At 48.8% G+C, this 20,686-nt stretch overlaps 1 protein-coding gene across 19 annotated transcripts in view; it reads right to left on the bottom strand.

Annotated features, from left to right (window-relative positions):
* The window catches only part of LOC106575325 (mitogen-activated protein kinase kinase kinase kinase 4), a 51,750-nt gene that overhangs the window by 2,653 nt on the left and 28,411 nt on the right, over positions 1-20,686 (bottom strand). Inside the window, exons 4-32 of one of the 19 annotated variants that reach the window (XM_045698916.1) lie at positions 19,198-19,323; positions 18,915-19,025; positions 18,630-18,720; positions 18,338-18,468; positions 18,060-18,114; positions 17,833-17,911; positions 17,135-17,310; positions 16,584-16,656; positions 16,051-16,261; positions 15,366-15,611; positions 15,174-15,260; positions 13,744-14,370; positions 12,170-12,322; positions 11,300-11,530; positions 10,298-10,404; positions 10,062-10,189; positions 9,829-9,926; positions 9,593-9,601; positions 8,904-9,082; positions 8,390-8,501; positions 7,880-8,173; positions 4,956-5,046; positions 4,521-4,691; positions 4,155-4,298; positions 3,854-3,988; positions 3,630-3,730; positions 3,360-3,509; positions 2,195-2,354; positions 43-182 (exon numbers count right to left, since the gene is read on the bottom strand). In XM_045698916.1, coding sequence (XP_045554872.1) covers positions 43-182; positions 2,195-2,354; positions 3,360-3,509; positions 3,630-3,730; positions 3,854-3,988; positions 4,155-4,298; positions 4,521-4,691; positions 4,956-5,046; positions 7,880-8,173; positions 8,390-8,501; positions 8,904-9,082; positions 9,593-9,601; positions 9,829-9,926; positions 10,062-10,189; positions 10,298-10,404; positions 11,300-11,530; positions 12,170-12,322; positions 13,744-14,370; positions 15,174-15,260; positions 15,366-15,611; positions 16,051-16,261; positions 16,584-16,656; positions 17,135-17,310; positions 17,833-17,911; positions 18,060-18,114; positions 18,338-18,468; positions 18,630-18,720; positions 18,915-19,025; positions 19,198-19,323 — 4,416 coding nt within the window. Of the gene's footprint in view, positions 1-42; positions 183-2,194; positions 2,355-3,359; positions 3,510-3,629; positions 3,731-3,853; positions 3,989-4,154; positions 4,299-4,520; positions 4,692-4,955; positions 5,074-7,879; positions 8,174-8,389; positions 8,502-8,903; positions 9,083-9,592; positions 9,602-9,828; positions 9,927-10,061; positions 10,190-10,297; positions 10,405-11,299; positions 11,531-12,169; positions 12,323-13,743; positions 14,371-15,173; positions 15,261-15,365; positions 15,612-16,050; positions 16,262-16,583; positions 16,657-17,134; positions 17,311-17,832; positions 17,912-18,059; positions 18,115-18,337; positions 18,469-18,629; positions 18,721-18,914; positions 19,026-19,197; positions 19,324-20,686 lie in introns of all 19 variants that reach the window. The other 18 variants (XM_045698915.1, XM_045698912.1, XM_014151793.2 and 15 more) reach the window with 18 other exon arrangements.

Raw genomic sequence — 20,686 nt, forward strand, 5'->3', positions numbered from 1 at the left:
TAAGCAAAGTGTGTGTGTGTGTGTGTTGTACGCATAACTTACCTTGTCATTCCTCTCACACAGGAACTTGAGTCTCTGGGCTCTCTTGTGCATGAAGACCCCGTCCAGGTGTCCTGTCTCCACAGACCTGATCTCTATGGCCTTCTCCCCCCAGCCCATGATCTGGTTGGACCTAATGTAGGCTACACACACAGATGGACAATAAAGTTAGTAAGAAAGTGTGTGTGTGTTTATTGAAAACTACTATGTACTTCTCTAGGGTAGGGGGCAGTATTTTGACATCCAGATGAAAGGCATGCCCGTAGTAAACTGCCTGCTACTCAGGCTCAGAAGGTAGGATATGCATATTATTAGTAGATTTTTGATAGAAAACACTGAAGTTTCTAAAACTGTTTGAATGATGTCCGAGTATAACAGAACTCATATGGCAGGCAAAAACATGAGACAAATCCAACCAGGAAGTGTGGAAATCTGAGGTTTGTAGTTTTTCAGGTGATTGCCTATACAGTATACAGTGACTTAGGGTTCATTTTGCACTTCCTAAGGCTTCCAGTAGATGTCAACAGTCTTTAGAACGTTGTTTCATGCTACTACTGTGAACAGAGAGAGAACAAGAGCTCCTGGAAGTAGATGAGTGAGAAAATGACATGAGCTCAGTGGCGCGTGTTCCCGTGAGAGTTAGCTGTGTTCCTTTTCTTTTTTGAAGACAAAGGAATCGTCCAGTTGGAATATTTATGATAAAAACATCCTAAAGATTGATTCTATACATCGTTTGACATGTTTCTACAAACTGTAGTGTAACTTTTTTGACTTTTCGTCTGGACTTAGTAAGCGATGCAATGTAATCGGCGTCCAAAAATGCCGATTACCGATTGTTATGAAAACTTGAAATCGGCCCTAATTAATCAGCCATGCCGATTAATCGGTCGACCTCTAACACACACCCGTCTATATAAAGGTCCCACAGTTGACATTGCATGTCAGAGCAAAAACCCAGCCATGAGGTTGAAGGAATTGTCCACTGAGCTACGAGACAGGATTGTGTCGAGGCACAGATCTGGGGAAGGGTACCAAAAAAATGTCTGCAGCATTTAAGAACACAGTGGCCTCCATCATTCTTAAATAGAAGTTTGGAACTAGCAACTCTTCCTAGAGCTGGCTGTCCGGCCAAACGAGCAATCGGGGGAGAAGGGCCTTGGTCAGGGAGGTGACCAAGAACCCGATGGTGACTCTGACAGAGTTCCTCTGTGGCGATGTGATAGCCTTCCAGAAGGACAACCATCTCTGCAGCACCCCACCAATCAGGCCTTTATGGTAGAGTGGCCAGATGGAAGCCACTCCTCAGTAAAAGGCTCACGACAGCCCGCTTGGAGTTAGCCAAAAGGCACCTAAAGGACTCTGACAATGAGAAACAAGATTCTCTGGTCTGGCGAAACCAAGATTAAACTCTTTGACCTGAATGCCAAGCGTCACGTCAGGAAGAAACCTGGCACCATCCCCTACAGTGAAGCATGGTGGTGGCAGCATCATGCTGTGGGGATGTTTTTCAGCAGCAGGCACTGGGAGACTAGTCAGGATCGAGGGAAAGATTAACAGAGCAATGTACCGAGAGATCCTTGTTTCAAACCTGCTCCAGAATGCTCAGGACCTCAGACTGGGACGAAGGACAACGACCCTAAGCACACAGCCAAGACAATGCAGAAGTGGCTTCAGGACAAGTCTCAATGTCCTTGAGTGGCCTAGCCAGCGCCCGGACTTGAACGTCTCTGGAGAGACCTGAAAATGGCTGTACAGCAACACTCCCCATCCAACCTGACAGAGCTTGAGGATCTGCAGAGAAGAATAGGAGAAACTCCCCAAATACAGGTGTGCCAAGCTTGTAGCGTCATACCCAAGAAGACTCTGGGCTGTAATCGCTGCCAAAGGTGCTTCAACAAAGTACTGATTAAAGGGTCTGAATACTTAAGAAAATGTGATATCAGTTTATTATTTTTAATAAATCTGCAAAAATGTCTAAAAACCTGTTTTGCTTTTTCATTATAGGGTATCGTGTGTAGATTGATGAAGGACTTGTCCATTTATTTTAATCGATTTTAGAATAAGGCTCTAGGGTAACAAAATGTGGAAAAAGTGAAGGGTCTGAATACTTTCCGAATGCTCTGTATGTGCGTCCCAGTGTGTGAGCGTTACGTACCCACTGAGGTGGGCATCTCGCCCCATTGCAGCACCACGTCTTTGGTGATGCGTCCGTAGGTGTTGACGTAGACGCCCTCATCCTCGTAACACACCAGCAGCTCAATGCCATCCGTGTTGGGCAGGATGATGATGGCATGGGACTGGATATTGGTCTGGATCTGAAGGGAGAGTAAGAGTAGAGAGGGAGGAAGAGTCGGAGGGAGGAGGCGAGAGAGCAAACAGAGAAAGAAAAAAATGGTTTGTCTCGGGTAGTATTCATAAAGAACTTAGCTGAAGAAAAAAAATCGACTGAAACAATGAGGGACTACCTGAACTTGCCCAATAAGAAAGACTTGTTTTCGCTTTCTGTTGAAAAATGTTTTGATACAGTGTGACCTAATGAATATGCCCCCATATACATGGGCTGAATCTCAAACCGAAGACTTGGACCCTAAGTCCTTTATCGAGTGGCCACTTGCTGTTGTGTTTGACAGTGATCACTCGAGTCTGTCAGTGTTTTGGCCAAAATGAGCATTGAGACGATACACACGCGATGTCCCAACTGCAACTTATCTAAATCCATTTGCGAGCATTGCCGCGACCTGTCTTGTAGCATGACTCATTTGCAATGAAACACGGGTACTGGGGACCTTGGGCAGACAGACGCATACTCCGATATACAGTGAGAAAGTAGTAAAAACCAAACGACATCTCCCCTATTCCTGCACAGCGCAGCAGTGACTGGCTCAGGTTTAGTTGGCAAGTTAATAATGGACAAGTTTGTGTACAAACTTCAGAAACACACAAAACTCCTTAGCTAGATGTAAAATCCTGTCACTAAGACCTCCTCGGAATTAAACTTCAAAATTAATGAAATGTATTGATTTATCTTGACTTTTTCTGAAAATGTGAGGACGAGGAAGTAGTGACTGTTGTTGCTAGGTAACATGCTAAGATTCATGGGAAGAAGTTGCTGCCAAGGGCGCTGAGTCGGCATAGGAGAAAAGAGGACAAAGAGGCTTCCGAAGGGCGCAGTGGAGCCCTTGACAATCAGCATTTGAGATTGGCTCGTGAACGCGCATATCGAGTGGTGAAAGTGTTCGGTTTGAGATTCAGCCATGGATTGGTGGAGCAGGGAAAAAAACGGGAAGCAGATGAATGAGACAGATGGATGGGTCTTTTACGTGTGTGGGCAGGTAGATGTCGTAAACCGCCCCAGAGTCCACGTCCACGGCGTGGAAGCCGTTGCTGGAGCCGTAGATGACCTTTAACCTCTGGCCCTCCTCCACCGTCAGGTCAACCAGCAGGGGCTTGTGCACCAGGTCACCAAACGACTGCAGGAGGAAGACGTTAGAATTGACATAACGCACCTTTAAGGTCATATTTGTAGTGGAAATGTGAATGTAAACCAATGCCATGGTGGTCCGACTGCAGCCTGAGCCAGTTTACTGTACCTTGAAGGCCATGAACTTGTGGTACGGCTTGGGGGCCCACGCATAGACCTCCACGGAGTTCTTCAAGGCAAGAACCAAGAACTTGATCCTCTCATATTTCACTTAAATCAAGAGAGAAAACAGTTTTATTTCTGACCGCTCGTCAAGATTGGACTTGGACCTGCTACAGCCTTGTAACAAGAGAAAAGTGTCATTTCTGATGGTAAATGGGGAGTGGAACCTACCGACTTTGTAGTGTACGCAGCCCTCCAGCTCTCCTACAGTGACCCAGCCCTGCTTCTTCTCCACCTCTGGGTCGTTGTGCAAAATCTTGTTCCTCAGCCAGGACAGGTAGTACACACGCAACTTATTCTTCTTCCCTGTGTGTGTGTGTGTGTGTGTGTGTGTGTGTGTGTGTGTGTGTGTGTGTGTGAGAGATTTAGAGAGGGAGGGATGGTGAGATAGAAAAACAAGAGAATGAGTTTGAGTACAGGATAATTCAGGAGAGTGTGTGTTTGTGTGTCCGTGCACCGCCGTGGTCCGTACCTGATATAGTGACCAGGACGTTGAGTCCCTCCAGGACGTCCATCTGTTGGATGCGCCGTCGGCTGATGAGGGGGTAGACCTTCCCCTGACCGCTACGGTCCAGCAGCATCAGACCACTCTCTGTCCCCACCAGCAGGTTGACACCTGGGAGAGGACAGGAACACACACACACACACACACACACCAGTCAGAACCCAGGGGGAGGCAGGTCTGCCATGCTTGTCACTAAACCGATGATGGATTTCCTATCAATTGTATCCATCCATTCATCCATCCAATCAGTAAATCACACATCCATCCATCTATCTATTCATCCATCAACTCTATCCTTCTACTCATCCACCCATCTCTCCCTCAGGTACGTACCCCATAGTGCAGCACACAGGATCTCAGAGTTGAACCTCTTCTTGTACTTGCGGATCTCAGGCGTGTCGCTCTGGGGGCGTGTGTTGACCGGGTTCACATTGACCACGGAGCCCTTACGGGACGGGTCAGCCCGCAGGGCGTCCACCAGCCGCCCGTCGTTCCCGAAGGCCGCTGTGGACACCAAAGGTCAGAGGTCAGAGGGAGAAGGGGCGGGGCTTTGCTTTGTCATTAATAGCCCTTGATGATCATGCTCTGTATTACACTTCCTGGGCCAAAGCCACTGCTCATGTTCTATGTCTAGTTCTGGGTATACTAACTCCTAGCTACTGACCCAGAGATGATTCTACTGGTAATGGATAAGATGAGGACTGGAGAAAAGAGAGCGGATCCTAAACCAGCATTTAAAGGGTAGAGAAGGAAGAGGAGGTGACTCACCCATGTTGTTGAGGGAGCTGCCGCTGGAGGGGGAGACCTGCAGGAGGCGTGGGTCGATGAAGGGGGTGAAGGAGGAGGAAGACTTGTGTTTCTGCATGGTGTTGCTGGCCGATTGGGTCTGGCGACAAAGGCACGGGAGTGAGAGCAGAACACACACAACAGTGGACAGATATAAGAACGTTGGGTGCTTATATTTGTCCTGTTTTAAGTGTGTATTATACGCAGGTGTGAAACGGAAATTTGTTTTTTTGCATATCCCATCTCCCCCCGAGACACCTTCAGAGAGTGGGGTCACGGCCAAGGTCAGACATGATCAGTTGTGACACTGGAGCAATTAGAGTTAAGTGCCTTGCACGTCAGCTGATTCTTTACCATGGGATTCGAACTAGAGACCTTTCGGTTACTGGCCCAACGGCTAGGCTACCTGCCACTCTAAAGGATCCCCAGCTCCCTGTAACTCAACCTGGTCTGCTACACTATCAGTATTGCCTGAGCCCATTTCTCCTTGGCTTCATACTGTAAAATATTACAATATTATTTATTGTATAATCTGTTTGTATTGAAGAATACATTTTTTTCCCCCCAACAGGGGGAGCTCTGGCAGCTGCAGTGAGTCTGGTTTGAACTCAGCAATGGATGCATTTTACTGCGCTCATGACTTTCTATGGAAGACATGTTTATTGCCGGGCTACAATAACATCGTACGGCTGAATAGGATTTATAGTAGCCAATTAAACAGTACAATAGGAAGGGCCTGCAGACTTGGCCAATCAAACTGAGAATCACTCAGACCTGCTTTAAAAACCACAGGGCTTCATAAAACACTATCTACACACTGGGTTCTGTTACAACACTCTACATCAGTACATTTCTCATCACCTAGTAATCAAACATGACATCGACTCTACGGACGGCAAGAACAAAACAATAACACACAAAACGCATGGGAAGACTTGACATGCAGTTGTTGGAAGCAGACATGAAAAACAAGGTCAGTGACTTAAAAAGGAAAGTAGAACCGACATGGAAGACGAAATGAAGATGGCGCGTTCAGGATAGAAACAGAAATTCAGAGAGAAACGGGATGAAATATGAAAAGTCAAATTGCCAGTGTAAAGCACACAGATTTGCTCAAACGCCACCATCAAAATGCAGCAGTTTATCATTAGGCTAAAAGGTAGCCGCGCTGTTCAGTGTCTTGGTGTCTTCCATGATAGTAGCGTTATCATGCTAACACACACCTTTAGTTGGGCAGTAAAATCCAGATAAGCTAGGGTTGTCCAAAAGCACCGCACACCAAGCATGCTAGCTACCACCCAGGTGCAGCCTACTGCTAAACTGCTAGAGTGAAATGGCATCAAAGCACTAGGGCCATGGAGACATGGGAGATAAAGTCCAATGAGGTGTTGTTCCACAACCTCTTAACCCCTGACAAGATGGACTACATAGACTTCACCTCCCAGCTTGCACTTGGGCAAAGTGTTTTACAAACGCTCTCTAGACTAGTAAAGCCACTTGCTCATTGCTAAGGTCCCACACAAGGTGGCGCTAGTGTTAGAGGCAGTGCTATGAGTAACATTCAGAAGGTGCAGCAGCCCAGAGATCATTAGTCAGTTCAGTCAGTCAGCCAGCAGGGAGCAGGGTAGACTGAACATCCAGAGTAGCCAGCTTAAGGGACAGAGTAGACTGAACATCCAGAGTAGCCAGCCAACAGGGGACAGGGTAGACTGAACAACCAGAGTAGCCAGCTTAAGGGACAGAGTAGACTGAACAACCAGAGTAGCCAGCTTAAGGGACAGGGTAGACTGAACAACCAGAGTAGCCAGCTTAAGGGACAGAGTAGACTGAACAACCAGAGTAGCCAGCTTAAGGGACAGGGTAGACTGAACAACCAGAGTAGCCAGCCAACAGGGGACAGAGTAGACTGAACAACCAGAGTAGCCAGCTTAAGGGACAGAGTAGACTGAACATCCAGAGTAGCCAGCTTAAGGGACAGAGTAGACTGAACATCCAGAGTAGCCAGCCAACAGGGGACAGAGTAGACTGAACAACCAGAGTAGCCAGCTTAAGGGACAGAGTAGACTGAACAACCAGAGTAGCCAGCTTAAGGGACAGGGTAGACTGAACAACCAGAGTAGCCAGCTTAAGGGACAGGGTAGACTGAACAACCAGAGTAGCCAGCTTAAGGGACAGAGTAGACTGAACAACCAGAGTAGCCAGCCAACAGGGGACAGAGTAGACTGAACAACCAGAGTAGCCAGCTTAAGGGACAGAGTAGACTGAACAACCAGAGTAGCCAGCTTAAGGGACAGGGTAGACTGAACAACCAGAGTAGCCAGCTTAAGGGACAGAGTAGACTGAACAACCAGAGTAGCCAGCTTAAGGGACAGAGTAGACTGAACAACCAGAGTAGCCAGCTTAAGGGACAGGGTAGACTGAACAACCAGAGTAGCCAGCCAACAGGGGACAGAGTAGACTGAACAACCAGAGTAGCCAGCTTAAGGGACAGGGTAGACTGAACAACCAGAGTAGCCAGCTTAAGGGACAGGGTAGACTGAACAACCAGAGTAGCCAGCTTAAGGGACAGAGTAGACTGAACAACCAGAGTAGCCAGCTTAAGGGACAGGGGACAGAGTAGACTGAACAACCAGAGTAGCCAGCCAACAGGGGACAGAGTAGACTGAACAACCAGAGTAGCCAGCTTAAGGGACAGAGTAGACTGAACAACCAGAGTAGCCAGCTTAAGGGACAGGGTAGACTGAACAACCAGAGTAGCCAGCTTAAGGGACAGGGTAGACTGAACAACCAGAGTAGCCAGCTTAAGGGACAGGGGACAGAGTAGACTGAACAACCAGAGTAGCCAGCTTAAGGGACAGAGTAGACTGAACAACCAGAGTAGCCAGCTTAAGGGACAGGGGACATACCTCGATGGCAGTGAGCTTGTCCAGGGGGGTCTGGGGGGACATGGCTGGGCTGACATGGCTGGAGGAGGAGGAGGGGGAGTTGGAGATGGAAGAGGAGGAAGAGGTGGGGGAGTGGTGGCTCTGCTGAATAAGGTCTGGCAGCAGGTGAATGCGGCCGGCAAAGCCGTTTTTCTCCTGGTGACCGTTACCAGGACCGGGAGGAGTATGTACTTGAACGGCTTGACCGTGAGCCACACTGGGACCGGAGGAGGATGAAGAGACATTGACCGCCGGGCGCTTTTTGTCGCCCGCGCTCTGTAACCAAGAACAACCTCAACTTGTATCTTGTTGTTTTCCACTAGTAACCGTACATGATAGTGTGCTTTACCAGCAAACAAAGACTCAACATAGGAAATCAAACAAGATGATAACAACTGAAACCAGGGCTGGAGGAATATATGGCGTACATTTAGTACTACAGACAAAAGAGGGGAGACATGATAACAAGCAGAGGGTCTTCTGCAGTCCTACCTGTCGGATGACCAAGGTGCCATCCTTGGAGGGTGTGGTGAGGTCGTTCTCTGAGTCGTCGTGGGCCAGCAAGGTCTTCAGGGATGCAGTCTCTCCGTTACTCAGACCTCTCCTGGTGTAAACAGTACGTCTCATATTCAAACTCCAATCATTAATAATACATGGGACTTATATATATATATATATATATATATATATCGCACTTTTCAATGACCCAAATGACTCGCCTCATACAAGTCTTTGTGCTATATAGTATATATTATATGATTGACTTTTCATGTTGATATAATATAATATCAAGGTGTGCCGCCCGCTCCATCTGAAAGCCTTTCTTTAGGGCGGTATCACTAAGGCCCAGAGTTCATCAAGTGTCAGAGTGCTGATCTAGGATCAGTTTTGCCTTTCAGATCATAATGAATGAGATTACATGGACGGGGGGGAACCTGATCGCAGACTAAGACGCTTTGTGAATACGGGCCCAGGTCAGAGTTGAGAGGTCAGGGTTGTTACGTACCCGGCCCTGGTATCCTCCGCTCCCGAGGTGGACTCGTCTGCTGCGTCCTGGTCCACTTCTTCATCGTCGTCTTCGTCGGTGGTGCCTGACTCCTCGCTGGAGGAGGAGTAGTCCGTCACCTTGTTGGGGGGACGCACATCGTCCACCGCCCGCAGCTCTTTGGCCAGGGCCGTCAGGTCCTACAGGTCAAATAAGGCTCTGAATATTTTCAATACTCCCTTTCAAAAAGGTTGTCACTGATTTAAACCATGTCAGATCACTGACTACTAGTCTTACAGGGGGAGGATGCATTGTCAAAGGATGGAACTGAGGCGAGGGGAGCATCACTCCCAATACATTAAGGCCATAACATTAACCGCAGTTAAGAGCTAGCAAACACAGGCTGCTGAAAACAGTTAACTTGTGATGTGCCAGGTGAAGAGCAACTGGATTGGGACGGCGCAGGCAGGAGGAAAGAAGACGACAGCAGGGAGAGGGGCGGGTCAGAGGTGCATCGTCAGCCAATCACGTGGCAGCCAAGGAGAGGAGGACCAATGACTGGGAGGCAAATGGAAGAGCGATGGAATTGGGCCCTGAGCTTCTCACAGGAAAACCCTCTTCTGAAACGTTTCAGTGTACATGGTGGCCCATGCAGTGTGGAAATATGCATAGCATCAGAGCATGGCATATTCTTATGAACGCTTGCTTACCACGTCACCCTATACAATTCCCCCCATAATCACACCGTTGGAGTAATGGGATTCCACAGGTTGCCGTGTCATGGCCCATAGGGAACACCAAAAGATAAGACAACGGGATAGTCAGTCATACAAACACCCCCACACTGTTACTGTAGCAGGCTGCAGTGCTGGCCTGGTCTACAGCCAGATGCAGGGACCATCACTAAAACAGTACGTGGATACAGTCATAAGAGACAGGTTCTTACGGCTGGCCGGTTGGGTCGGGCAAAGTCCTTCTTGTCGTCAGGCTTTTTGGCAGCGTTGTCGGGGCGTTGCAGTGGGGAGCCCTCAGACTTAGACGATGCTGGAGGAGAGGATGGTAAACCAACGTCAGTGGAAGACCTACAAGATACTAAATGCAGTGTTGTACATCCAGTATGCTGTGTGTATTCTGCGTGTATTGTGTGTGTGTGTGTGTGTGTGTGTGTGTGTTACTCACAGCGTGCTCTGAACCTCTCCCCAGAGCCGGCCTGGGAGCTGGAGTTGGAGGAGCCGGAGGAGCTGCCACTGCCGGGCCTGGGAACCAGCTTCTCCACTCGGTCCCACAGCAGACGTGGCTCCGCATTACTGGAAGACACACAACACAGGAGAGAGATTGAAAACACACACACTTCCCCATACCCACCCCGCGAACAATTCAAGTCTTTCAAACAGCACACAGAGCCGACCGCCTACCTGCCGGCGCTCCTCTGTACTGCCTGGTTGCTAGGCGGGGCGGAGGCCTGGAGAGGAGAGTCTCTGCGTGACAACACAGGGGACCTGGACGTTGTCCTCACTGGAACCTGTGGTAGACAAGACAGACGCCCTCACACACCTGGCTACAGGAGCATAAACTAACACCACAGCAGGTCCTCGCACCGCTGCATAGCCCCAATCCCTCTTCCCAAATGTGCATTCTACCCTCCAACTACAAACAGATGGCTGGGTCATTTTATTCATCTACAGAGAAGACATGGATATTGGTAATAAACTCAGATCATTATTCTATAGCTATGATCTATTATCCCCACCAAGCAGTGGTTTCAGGGTTTCCCAAACTGTCCTGGGAGCACCTTTTGGTTTTTGCCCTACACTACACAGCGGATTCAAATAACCAACTCATCAAGCTTTGACTATTTGATTCAGCTGCGTAGTGCTGGGACAAACTAAAACTAAACTAAGACATAGGGTGGGGGACGGGCAGGACCGAGTTTTGGGAAACGCTGGTCTAGGTAACGCTTTTGGGCGGCCCTCCATTACATTAGTGAACAGAGTGAATATGATGGGCATGCATGATGTACACGGTGAAGTACTGGGAGAGGAACAACTCATGAAGCCATGCAGGACCATGTGGTGTGTAGTTAGCCAGTGGAAGCACAGCACTGAGTAAAGCTAGTCACTATAGGGACTCCAGTACTGTACACTGGGACAATTGAAGCTACAACCAGGAGATATTTCTCAAGATTGCTATCAATCACTGATTATACTACTGAACCAGACTACTAGGCTAATCTACTTTATTGTAGCTCTACACTATGCTGTGGGACACAGCCTTATAATGGTGAAGGCAAAAGCCCACAGTGTAATCCCACTGCTGTTGGGACACCCAGAGAGGCTGTAGACATTGCCCTCTTGCCCCTCTGAGGGGACCACGAATGGGGGCTGGAAAAGGGGGTCCCCTGGGCTGTCCTTTCTTACCCTGGGGGGCACCTCGTCGCTGGGGCCCGAGGCGGGGGGCTGGGGGTCAGTGCGTGCAGCTGATGGTGCGGCAGCAGAGGGGTGATGGTGGTGGCTGTGGGGCTCCTGGGAGCGCAGATGGAGATGTGCAAAACTAGGAACGGCGGGTTCACTGAAGGAATGGGAGCGAGACACGACGGGGGGCGGGGCGGCGCTGCTGCTCTTAAGAGCGGCCAGGTGGGACCACTGGACCTTCCAAACAGACAGACACACACACAGAGGGGAGAGAACAGGGGGGAGGTAGGAGGGAGAAGGTCAAACCACAGACTGAAGGCACAGAGATGAAGGACATGGCTGAAAACATATGCATATAACATATGCATATAATAGACATGCATTGCACAGACATCATGCAGTCCGAGACGGACACATACAAAAGCGACAACAGAAACAGTCGCAGGTTCACGGACACAAAAACATTTACAGTGAAGACAAATAACAGGACAACAGATAGTTGAATGGCACAGTGAGAGGGGCACGGAGATGAGTGAAGTGGAGCCAAGCAGCCAATCACATGCAGCCTCCTCTGGCATCCTGGGTAAGGTTTATCACACCACTGAAGGGACAAGGTTTTGCTCAGGTCAATTAGTTGAAGGTTCCAGAAATCCCACTATAACATCATAAGAGATATGAGTAGATCTACTGACATGATGGAGTATGTCATTGTACTGGGACCTCTATTAGCTCATCCACAGAGATATATCATTCCATGTCTGTGTGGGTGCTAGAATGGACAACTCGTGGCGCCAATGCCTTGCTGTCAGATAACCTACTGTATGGAGAGCGGTAGATGGAGAGAGAGAAGGGAGGGATGGATGAGAGGGGGTTTACCTGTGGTTCCATGGGTCGGTGCATGGCAGGCGGGACGGACTCGGAGGAGCCGCCGTTAGAGAAGGGTTCGGAGCGGGGGGGCACGGGGGGCTGCTTGGTGGGTGGGGCGGTCTGGGGGGAGCCCTGAATGTTCTTTCGGAAGCGCTCGTCGGCCTGGGAGTGCAGGACAGAGACATGGTCAGTGAGGATCAGCGGGGTCAAGGTTGAGGCATTAACTCAACGGCAAAACACACAAGGAGAAAAACGAGGAGAACGAGGAAGAGTCAACACTGAAGCCGACGCCTTGTTATCGACGGAGGGAAAGTCCGCTGACATGCACACGAGCTCAGTCTGTTAATGACATCGTACACCTCCAGGGGAGTCATCCCAGAGAACAGTCTGTCTCTGGGACCCGGCAGCACACAGTCTGTCTCTGGGACCCGGCAGCACACAGTCTGTCTCTGGGACCCGGCAGCACACAGTCTGTCTCTGGGACCCGGCAGCACACAGTCTGTCTCTGGGACCCGGCAGCACACAGTCTGTCTCTGGGCCCCGGCAGCACACAGTCTGTCTCTGGGACCCGGCAGCACACATACGTTAGCGTGGGCCTGAGCTGACCACATGCATGACCCCCTCTCCAGTCACTTACCTGAGCAGTACAAGGCACAGCCGCTTTGCAAACCTTCACGCTTATTTAGTAGGTATGTGAGAGGAAGACAAGAGCAGGAAGACCTGACTACTTCATATGCTTTTCGCCACTGCAGCAGAGACAGCAATACAACTGGTAGTTCACAAGAATATGTGAAGTACTGACAGCGTCGACTCATCACCGCCTTACTTTACTGCCTAAGGCTATATCAATACAAGCCCGATGATTTAAATGTGTTACATTCAGGTATGGCAACTCAACTGTGAATGCATATGAAAGAAAAATAGATGCATTTTCCATTAAATTCATTATAGCTGACTAATGGCAAAAGAAAGTGTACGGTGTTCTGCGTAATCAAACCACTTGGTCCTAAATGATGTTGACAGAGATGCAGCTTGCAGCGCTTCAGTCTATACTTAGTCTCTTCCTTGCTCAGTCCTCTCAAGATTCAGACACGTCATCCTCAGATGTTTTAGTAGAGAAGCATCAGATAGTCAAGCAAAGACTCGAGGCAGAAGTGAAGCAGTACAGTTTTAGAGAGGCGGTGGTTGTGAGCGACTGGCTTTCTTTTCTCTGACTGTCCTCTCCTCTTAGCCACAAAGTCAAACAAAATGGTTGGCTGAGTAGTCTACAGACTAATCATTTTGCACAGCGCCACCGAAACAGAAACAGACAACGTTGTTATCCTAGTACGGTAACGTTACAGTCTATTTTGACTTAGGCTATTTTGTGTCGCATACATTAAACGCAGTGCTACATTGGACTGTGTGAGGTATGAAACACAATTTGAAGACGATAACTGAAAGAAAAAAAGAAAACCGTAGCTCCAACTCACACCACCAGGACTAACAGAACACGCTGTGTGGAGAGGCGGGCAGGCAGCTAGAACAGAAGTAGCAGCAGGCAGCAGGAGAAGGAAGTGATGTCGTGTTGGGGGGGGGTTCACCTCTCTGATTGGCCGAGGATCACCGAGAGCGCCGCTAGGCTCCGAGCGGTCTGTCTGTGGGGACTTGGGGCCGTCTAGGACCCCGGTCTGTGAGGGTTTAGTAACGTCTGTGGACTGGGTGGCTAGGGCATCGCTATGGTCAGAGGGGGTCTTTTCTGAGTCTTTATCAACACTGTTTGGGGACGGTTTCTGAGGGGCCTTGGTCGTATTATCCCGGGACGTGGTTTGTGGGGACTTTGTGGTATCCGAGGACATTCTCCGTGGGGCGTTAGCAGTAACGTTGTCCAGGAAATGGGCTTGTGGGGACCTAGTGTTATCGCAGGACGTTCTCCGTGAAGCAATAGCATTAGAATTATTGAGGAAGTGGGGTTGTGGAGCTGGGGCTCTATCGCCAACGGGGCCCGGGGACGTTGTCTGAGGGGCTTTGCTAGTACTGTCGGGGGACATTCCCTTGGGGTCTTTAGTCTTTTGGCAGGGCTGCGGCGGCTGTGTCTGCTGCGGTGGTTTGTTGTCGTGCTGGAGGGACAGCAGATAGGCCTGCTCCTGCTGCAGCCGCTTGTGGAGACGCTCTGCCTTCCGCTGCTCCTCCAGCTCCCGCCATTTGAACTCCTGATGCAGAGTGCGCGGCTGAGTTGAGGCACATTAGACATGGGGGAAAGTGGCTAATGGCATGTATAGGCTAATGCTACCTTTGGGGGGTGAATTGTATTAAATGAAGCACTTGAAGACTGATTCAGCGTAGTTCTTTAAAAGATGATAAATTCAAGCCTACAAACATGTTAAATAAAGTCTTCCTTAAAATGCAGATTCTTTCATTTCATTACCCACAAATAAATGTTACAACCTTCTCCAGCGAGTAATTGGACCAAAGTTGAGGATTGGGTGAATAGTGATGAATGGTTCAATTTATGGGAAGCAAGACAGAATGGTGAATGCTAAGCAATAAAGAAACATAAAAAGGTGACTTTATATCTATATATCTATATCATATATATATATCTATCCATCTATCTCTCTCAACTCATTTCCTCAGGATGTAAATGTAACCAGCCACACCGGCAGAGAAACATAGGAACTCCATCTTCCTGTAGGGTATTTCCGAACGACAAATCTACACAACAGCTAACATCAACCATTATTCATACAATATACCCAGAACACCTTGCCTTGATTACCACCTATGTTCTAGAAAAGAGCTCGCTCCTAAATGTGCGATCCAGTCCTGAAAACAGGGGCTTTCTCAGTGGGGTACAACATTTACAACATTGTCAATACAAATGTAATAGAATACAGCTCCAGACACCATTCCCTGTTCTACTTGACAAAGACTCATGGGTGTTCTACGTAACCAATTTCTGAACGTTCTGTAACGTTGCGCCCTCCTGAACGCGCCCCGGGAGAGTAAGAGTGGTAGGATGCAAGTTTCTTACCAGGAGCATGGCCTGTTCATGGAGCAGCTGCTGCTGCAGGATCTCCAGGTGCCTCTGCTCCTCCTCCAGCTGCCGACGAATGTACTCCTGTCAATCAAACAACAGCCTCCATGATTGGATGAAATACAGGAAGTGACAAAACGGCCCAGCATGTCGGCCAATTATCGTGCTTCTTGTCATTTAACGACCTACCTGCTCACGGTCGCTCCTCCTCTTCTCCTCCTCCGCCCTCCGGCGCTCATCATCCTCTTTCCGCCGCCGTTCCATCTCCTCCATGCGCCTCTTCTCCTCCTGCTCGCGGCGGCGCTGCTCACGCTCCTGCTGCCTCCTCATCTCGCGCTCGCGTCGCTGTTGCTGTGAGGCACCAGGAGGGGGCAACAGAGAGAGAACCTCAGGGATACGACACACAGGGAGAGCTGAAATTCTAGTTGGGATTCCCTGTTCAAAGATATTATGAGATGTCACTGCTACTATGGCAATGACTTTCCATAGTAGCAGTGATCTGAATGGTTTGAGGAAAACAAGAGAGGATGGGAAGTCAAATACAGGCTTTGGTGAATTGATCAAGCGAGGAGCAGCTGTCTATAGATCTAAAAATATAGGACACCTTTTATCCTTGTAATGGCAGTCTTCTGTGACAGCATGGGCTGCGTCATTGTGGGCTATCCAAGTTCGACCCTCTTTGGGGTGATCACAGTTTCGCTCTGTCCAATCGTGGCTGCAGGATCAACCTACACCCCACCCATTTCTTCACAGACAGCAGAACTAGCCAATCGAGTTATTCAGAGCATGCAGCACCTCGCACTATACTCGCACCCTAAATTCTACATACAAGCTTCACTTTAAAAATCAATGAATCAATGTTTATTAACTCTACCTCCTCCAGTCGCCTCCTCTGCTCCTTCTGTTGCTCGATGCGTTTCTGCCTCTCGGCCAGTAGTTGGCGCTTGTACTCCTCCTGCTCACGGAGCTGCTGCTCCTGCAGGAGCTGCTGTCGGCGCAGCGCCTCCGAGCGCTCCTTGTTCTCCTGCTGCAGCCGGATGAAGTCCTTACGCAGCGTCGACTCCCCCGGCATGTTCACTATGGAGCTGCAGGGTGGACCAGCGAATACGAAGGAATAGTGATTTAGTGAGTTAGTTCATGATGTGGTTCAAGGGAACAGTGAGTTAGTTCATGATGTAGTTCAAGGGAACAGTGAGTTAGTTCATGATGTAGTTCAAGGGAACAGTGAGTTAGTTCATGATGTAGTTCAAGGGAACAGTGAGTTTGTTTCTGTGTCAGATGGGTGGAGTTGTTTAGCGATTCCAGGTAGGTGTTTGCTACGCTGGTGGCAGGTGAGCAGAGGTATCCCGCTATATTGCGAATTGCAAAATGAACTGTGTACATCAACTCGTAACACTAAGACATTACCTAGGCTCTCCCTCTTGCTCTCCAGCATCCTCCTCTTCCTCCTCACTCCCGCTGTACTCGTATTCAGTCTCATCTGAAGAACAAGACGTGGATAGTGTGACAAGGTGTAGAAACATGGGCTATTCAGTGTAAACGTAAAGCACACGAAGGTCCAATGCAGACCTTTTTATCTCAATATCATCAAATCATTTCTGGGTAACAATTAAGTACCTCACAGTGATTGTTTTCAATTATAATGGTCGAAAAGACACAAAAATAGCTTCTTATCAAAGAGAAAATTCTCAAGCAAGAATTTTGCTAGAGGTATCTGGGAGTGGTCTGAGTGGGGAAAATGTGCTGTTCTTGGCAGAGAGGTTTGGAACTCTCTCATTGGCCTATTAACTAATTCACCACCTGGTGATTTCACCAGGTAGGCAAAAGCTCCATCCCACCAAAACAGGCAGACATTTCTGCCGGTCTTTTCAAACAGTTCTTGCACGAATAGGGCATTATCATCATATTCACAGTATTACTTTAAGACTGTGTGATTACACAGGGAGAGGCAGACTCACCTTTCTCTCCCCTCTTCTTCTTGGTGCGGTCAATGTGGTCTTTGAGCTGGATGCGGACCTGCCTCTCGTTGGGCTGGTCCCTGATGAAGGGGTGCTTGAGCAGCTGCTCGGTGGGGGGCCGCTGGTTGTAGTTCTTCACCAGGGAGCCCTCGATGAAGCTGCAAAACTTCTTAGACCTGAAAGAGGAAGGTGGGTGTGGGGGCGGGAGAGAGAAACAGGGGTCAAGACAGATGCCGCTAATGAGATAGGCTACATGATTACTGGTGGTAATACGTGGCTGAGCGCCTTTTTTGTCTGACATAAAATAAATCCATCTTCTACAACCCACTGACAAGACAACAAATGACAGACTGAAACTAAACTAACCGTCAAAAGAGCCTGAGAAGCTACAAGTCTGAAATAGAAAGATCCTGTTTTATCCATTTAGACAGAAACCCAGTGAGCCTTTCATAACTTATATACAATGAATATTCTGGGAAAAACCCGTCTCAGAAGAAAAGCGGTCATAATCGGAAATGCACCGGTGCCAGCGGAAAGTCTCAGAGGGTTGAGTTTTCCCCCTGAACGAGGGCTGAGGAGCCTCGCCGTGAGCCAACAGGCCTTCCTCCCATGTGTCACAGCTGTTCAGAGAGGAGGAGGAGGGAGGAGAGCGAGAGAGGAGACCTCTAACCCCAGCTGACAGAATCTTGGTAACTTACCACTTCTTGGACTTGAGTCGCGGGGGAGGGTTCCTTGGGATGAGGAAGAGTGCTCGCATCGGATGCATGTCGCACAGCGCTAAAAGTGAACACACACACACACACACACACACCAGAGGGGATCAGTCTAAACACGACAGGGAGAAAAGCAAAGGGCAGAAGGAACCAATAGATCTGCCATCTAAAAGAGACGATAGAGGTGTGACCTGGGGAAGGCAGGTACTTACGAGGAGCTCCTTCGGCCATTTCAATGGCCGTGATTCCAGTTGACCACAAGTCACTCTGAGAGACACACAGTGAGAGAGGCATCAGAGATAGCAACACACTCACTACATCAGACACTGATGGGCAACATACTCCACCAAGCAGACTCTTGCATTCTACTCCACATCGTAGCAGAAGCTAAAGTTACCAGTAGCTGCAGATGTCAAGGAGGACATAAGTGGCAGGTTCAAATCAGGGCTAAAACGTCGGAGTACTGTGTGGAAGAGGGAGAGGGTCTTACTCTGTAGTCGTAGGTGGCCTCAGGGTTCTCGTCACAGGCGATGACCTCCGGCGCCATCCAATAGGGAGTCCCGATGAACGTGTTCCTCCTCCCCACCGTCCGGTCTAACTGGGCGCTCACGCCAAAGTCCACTGCAAGACAACCAATCAGAAGTTGAAACTAGTTATATACAACTGCATTGCAGTAAACATCTAGACTAGGTGACTGGCTAAAATGGCCGTGATTTTGGAATTCCAGGGGTTAGACCAAACAGGGTTGTTGTCCGTAACGGACAAAACAGATTGTCACCCACCAAGCTTGACCTCGGCGTTCTCTGTGAGCAGGACGTTCTGTCCCTTGATGTCACGGTGGATGACGTGGTGGGCGTGCAGGTGGGCCAGTCCCTGAAGAAGAAGAGGAGGAGAGGGAGGTGTGTAGAGGTGAGACCACATGTCTAAGACCAGAGCTGAGCATTGAAGTAGCGGAGGGTAAAAACTTGTCACCTTTATATTTACATATTATTACACAATGAACAAGGAGACTGAAGATAGAAGGTAAAAGGGAAGAGGGGATGGAGGGGGCCGGAGGACAGGCTCACCCGGAGGATTTCTCTGGAGATGTAGGCGATCCAGTCCTCCTTGAGCTGGTTTCCTTTAGTGTTCTTCACCAGGTCTGTGATGGAGCCCGCCCCACAGAACTCCATCACCAGCTACAGGAAACACACACACACACACACACACAGATGAATACATAAGCACTTCTAAGGCTAAATGACAGTCAAAACAGTAGAAGACTTAGGGACATTGCTCTGATTCATGCTGCTGCAGATATACCAGTTCTGATTGTTCTGCCATTGGGAAACGCGCAGGCTAGATACTCACCCACAGTTGGTCATCGTGCCCCGGGGGACTCTTCTTGATAAAAGCACCGTAGTATGTGGCAATGTTTCTGTGATGGGAGTACTTCTTCAGCATATTGATCTCCAGTTTGATCTCCTCCTCCTCATCCTACAGGCACACAGGCACCATAAGTCATTAGATAAAGAGAGAAGGGGGAGGAGGACCTCATAGGAAAATCACTATCGTGTGTGGATGGTTGCAGATGAATAATAGTCAATCATTTCCTACATTCCACAAAGGTCAAGTCTCGCGGGGGTTGATAAGTGCCTTTGTAGGGGGGAATTAAACTCTCATTCATCCACGGCACCTAAACATTGTGACATCTTGGCTACGCAGTACACACACACACTGCTCTAACGACTTCTTTGTTTGGGTATTAATGATGTGTGTGTATCTCATTGTGTGTGTGTGTGTGTAACCCATCTCTAAGACTTAGGGGGGGTGAACATTTAAACATTAAAACGTTTAAACTAAATTGAGATCCTTAACATTAAAAAAAATCCCAAACAAACATTTTCCTTCCACAAAACTCAAAATCACAGTACAGTTATATATCATTTTCCGTGTTGTAGCATAACTAGTCGACAGGCTATAAAAGTCTGGGGAAAGTTGTGTAATTTAACTAAAACCAGAGGGGCAGAGACGAACTTTAGGCTACTTTGGTGAATTTGCAAATCAAGGAAGACAAGACATTGCGAGAGACAGATTACCAAGACATATGAGCCCGGTTCTGCCGGCCCCTCCACCCTCTCCCTGGCTCGCCTGCTCTTTCTCTTCGCTAATGATGCGAGTGTGTACCACATTCCATTGTGAGACTCTGCTTTTGATTGCCGATAGATAGGCCTAGTGCACGGTCCTGACTGTCTGGTGGCTGACCTGCCTATACTGATAGATAGACCTAGTGCACGGTTCTGACTGTCTGGTGGCTGACCTGCCTATACTGATAGATAGACCTAGGGCACGGTTCTGACTGTCTGTGGCTGACCTGCCTATACTGATAGATAGACCTAGTGCACGGTTCTGACTGACTGTCTGGTGGCTGACCTGCCTATACTGACAGATAGACCTAGTGCACGGTTCTGTCTGTCTGGTGGCTGACCTGCCTATACTGATAGATAGACCTAGTGCACGGTTCTGTCTGTCTGGTGGCTGACCTGCCTATACTGATAGATAGACCTAGTGCACGGTTCTGACTGTCTGTCTGGTGGCTGACCTGCCTATACTGTGCACCGCTCCTCTCTCGCCATCCCTCACTATGAAAGATGCGAGTGTTCGTCTTCTCAGAATTACGGCAACTAATCAGTCTCCTCAATTCTAAAAATACTGAATCTTAGGAGTCAATCTTGACATGGGAGTCGACTTGCAAGGTGTCAAGGAATCAATTATTTTGGAGTCGGCTATCCAACATTACGTCATCGTCGTTAACGGTAGGATAAATGGCAGAGAAAGGCAAGCGACAGCAGCTAAGCCC

The sequence above is a fragment of the Salmo salar genome, chromosome ssa17, assembly GCF_905237065.1.
Source record: "Salmo salar chromosome ssa17, Ssal_v3.1, whole genome shotgun sequence".
Lineage (NCBI taxonomy): Eukaryota > Metazoa > Chordata > Actinopteri > Salmoniformes > Salmonidae > Salmo > Salmo salar.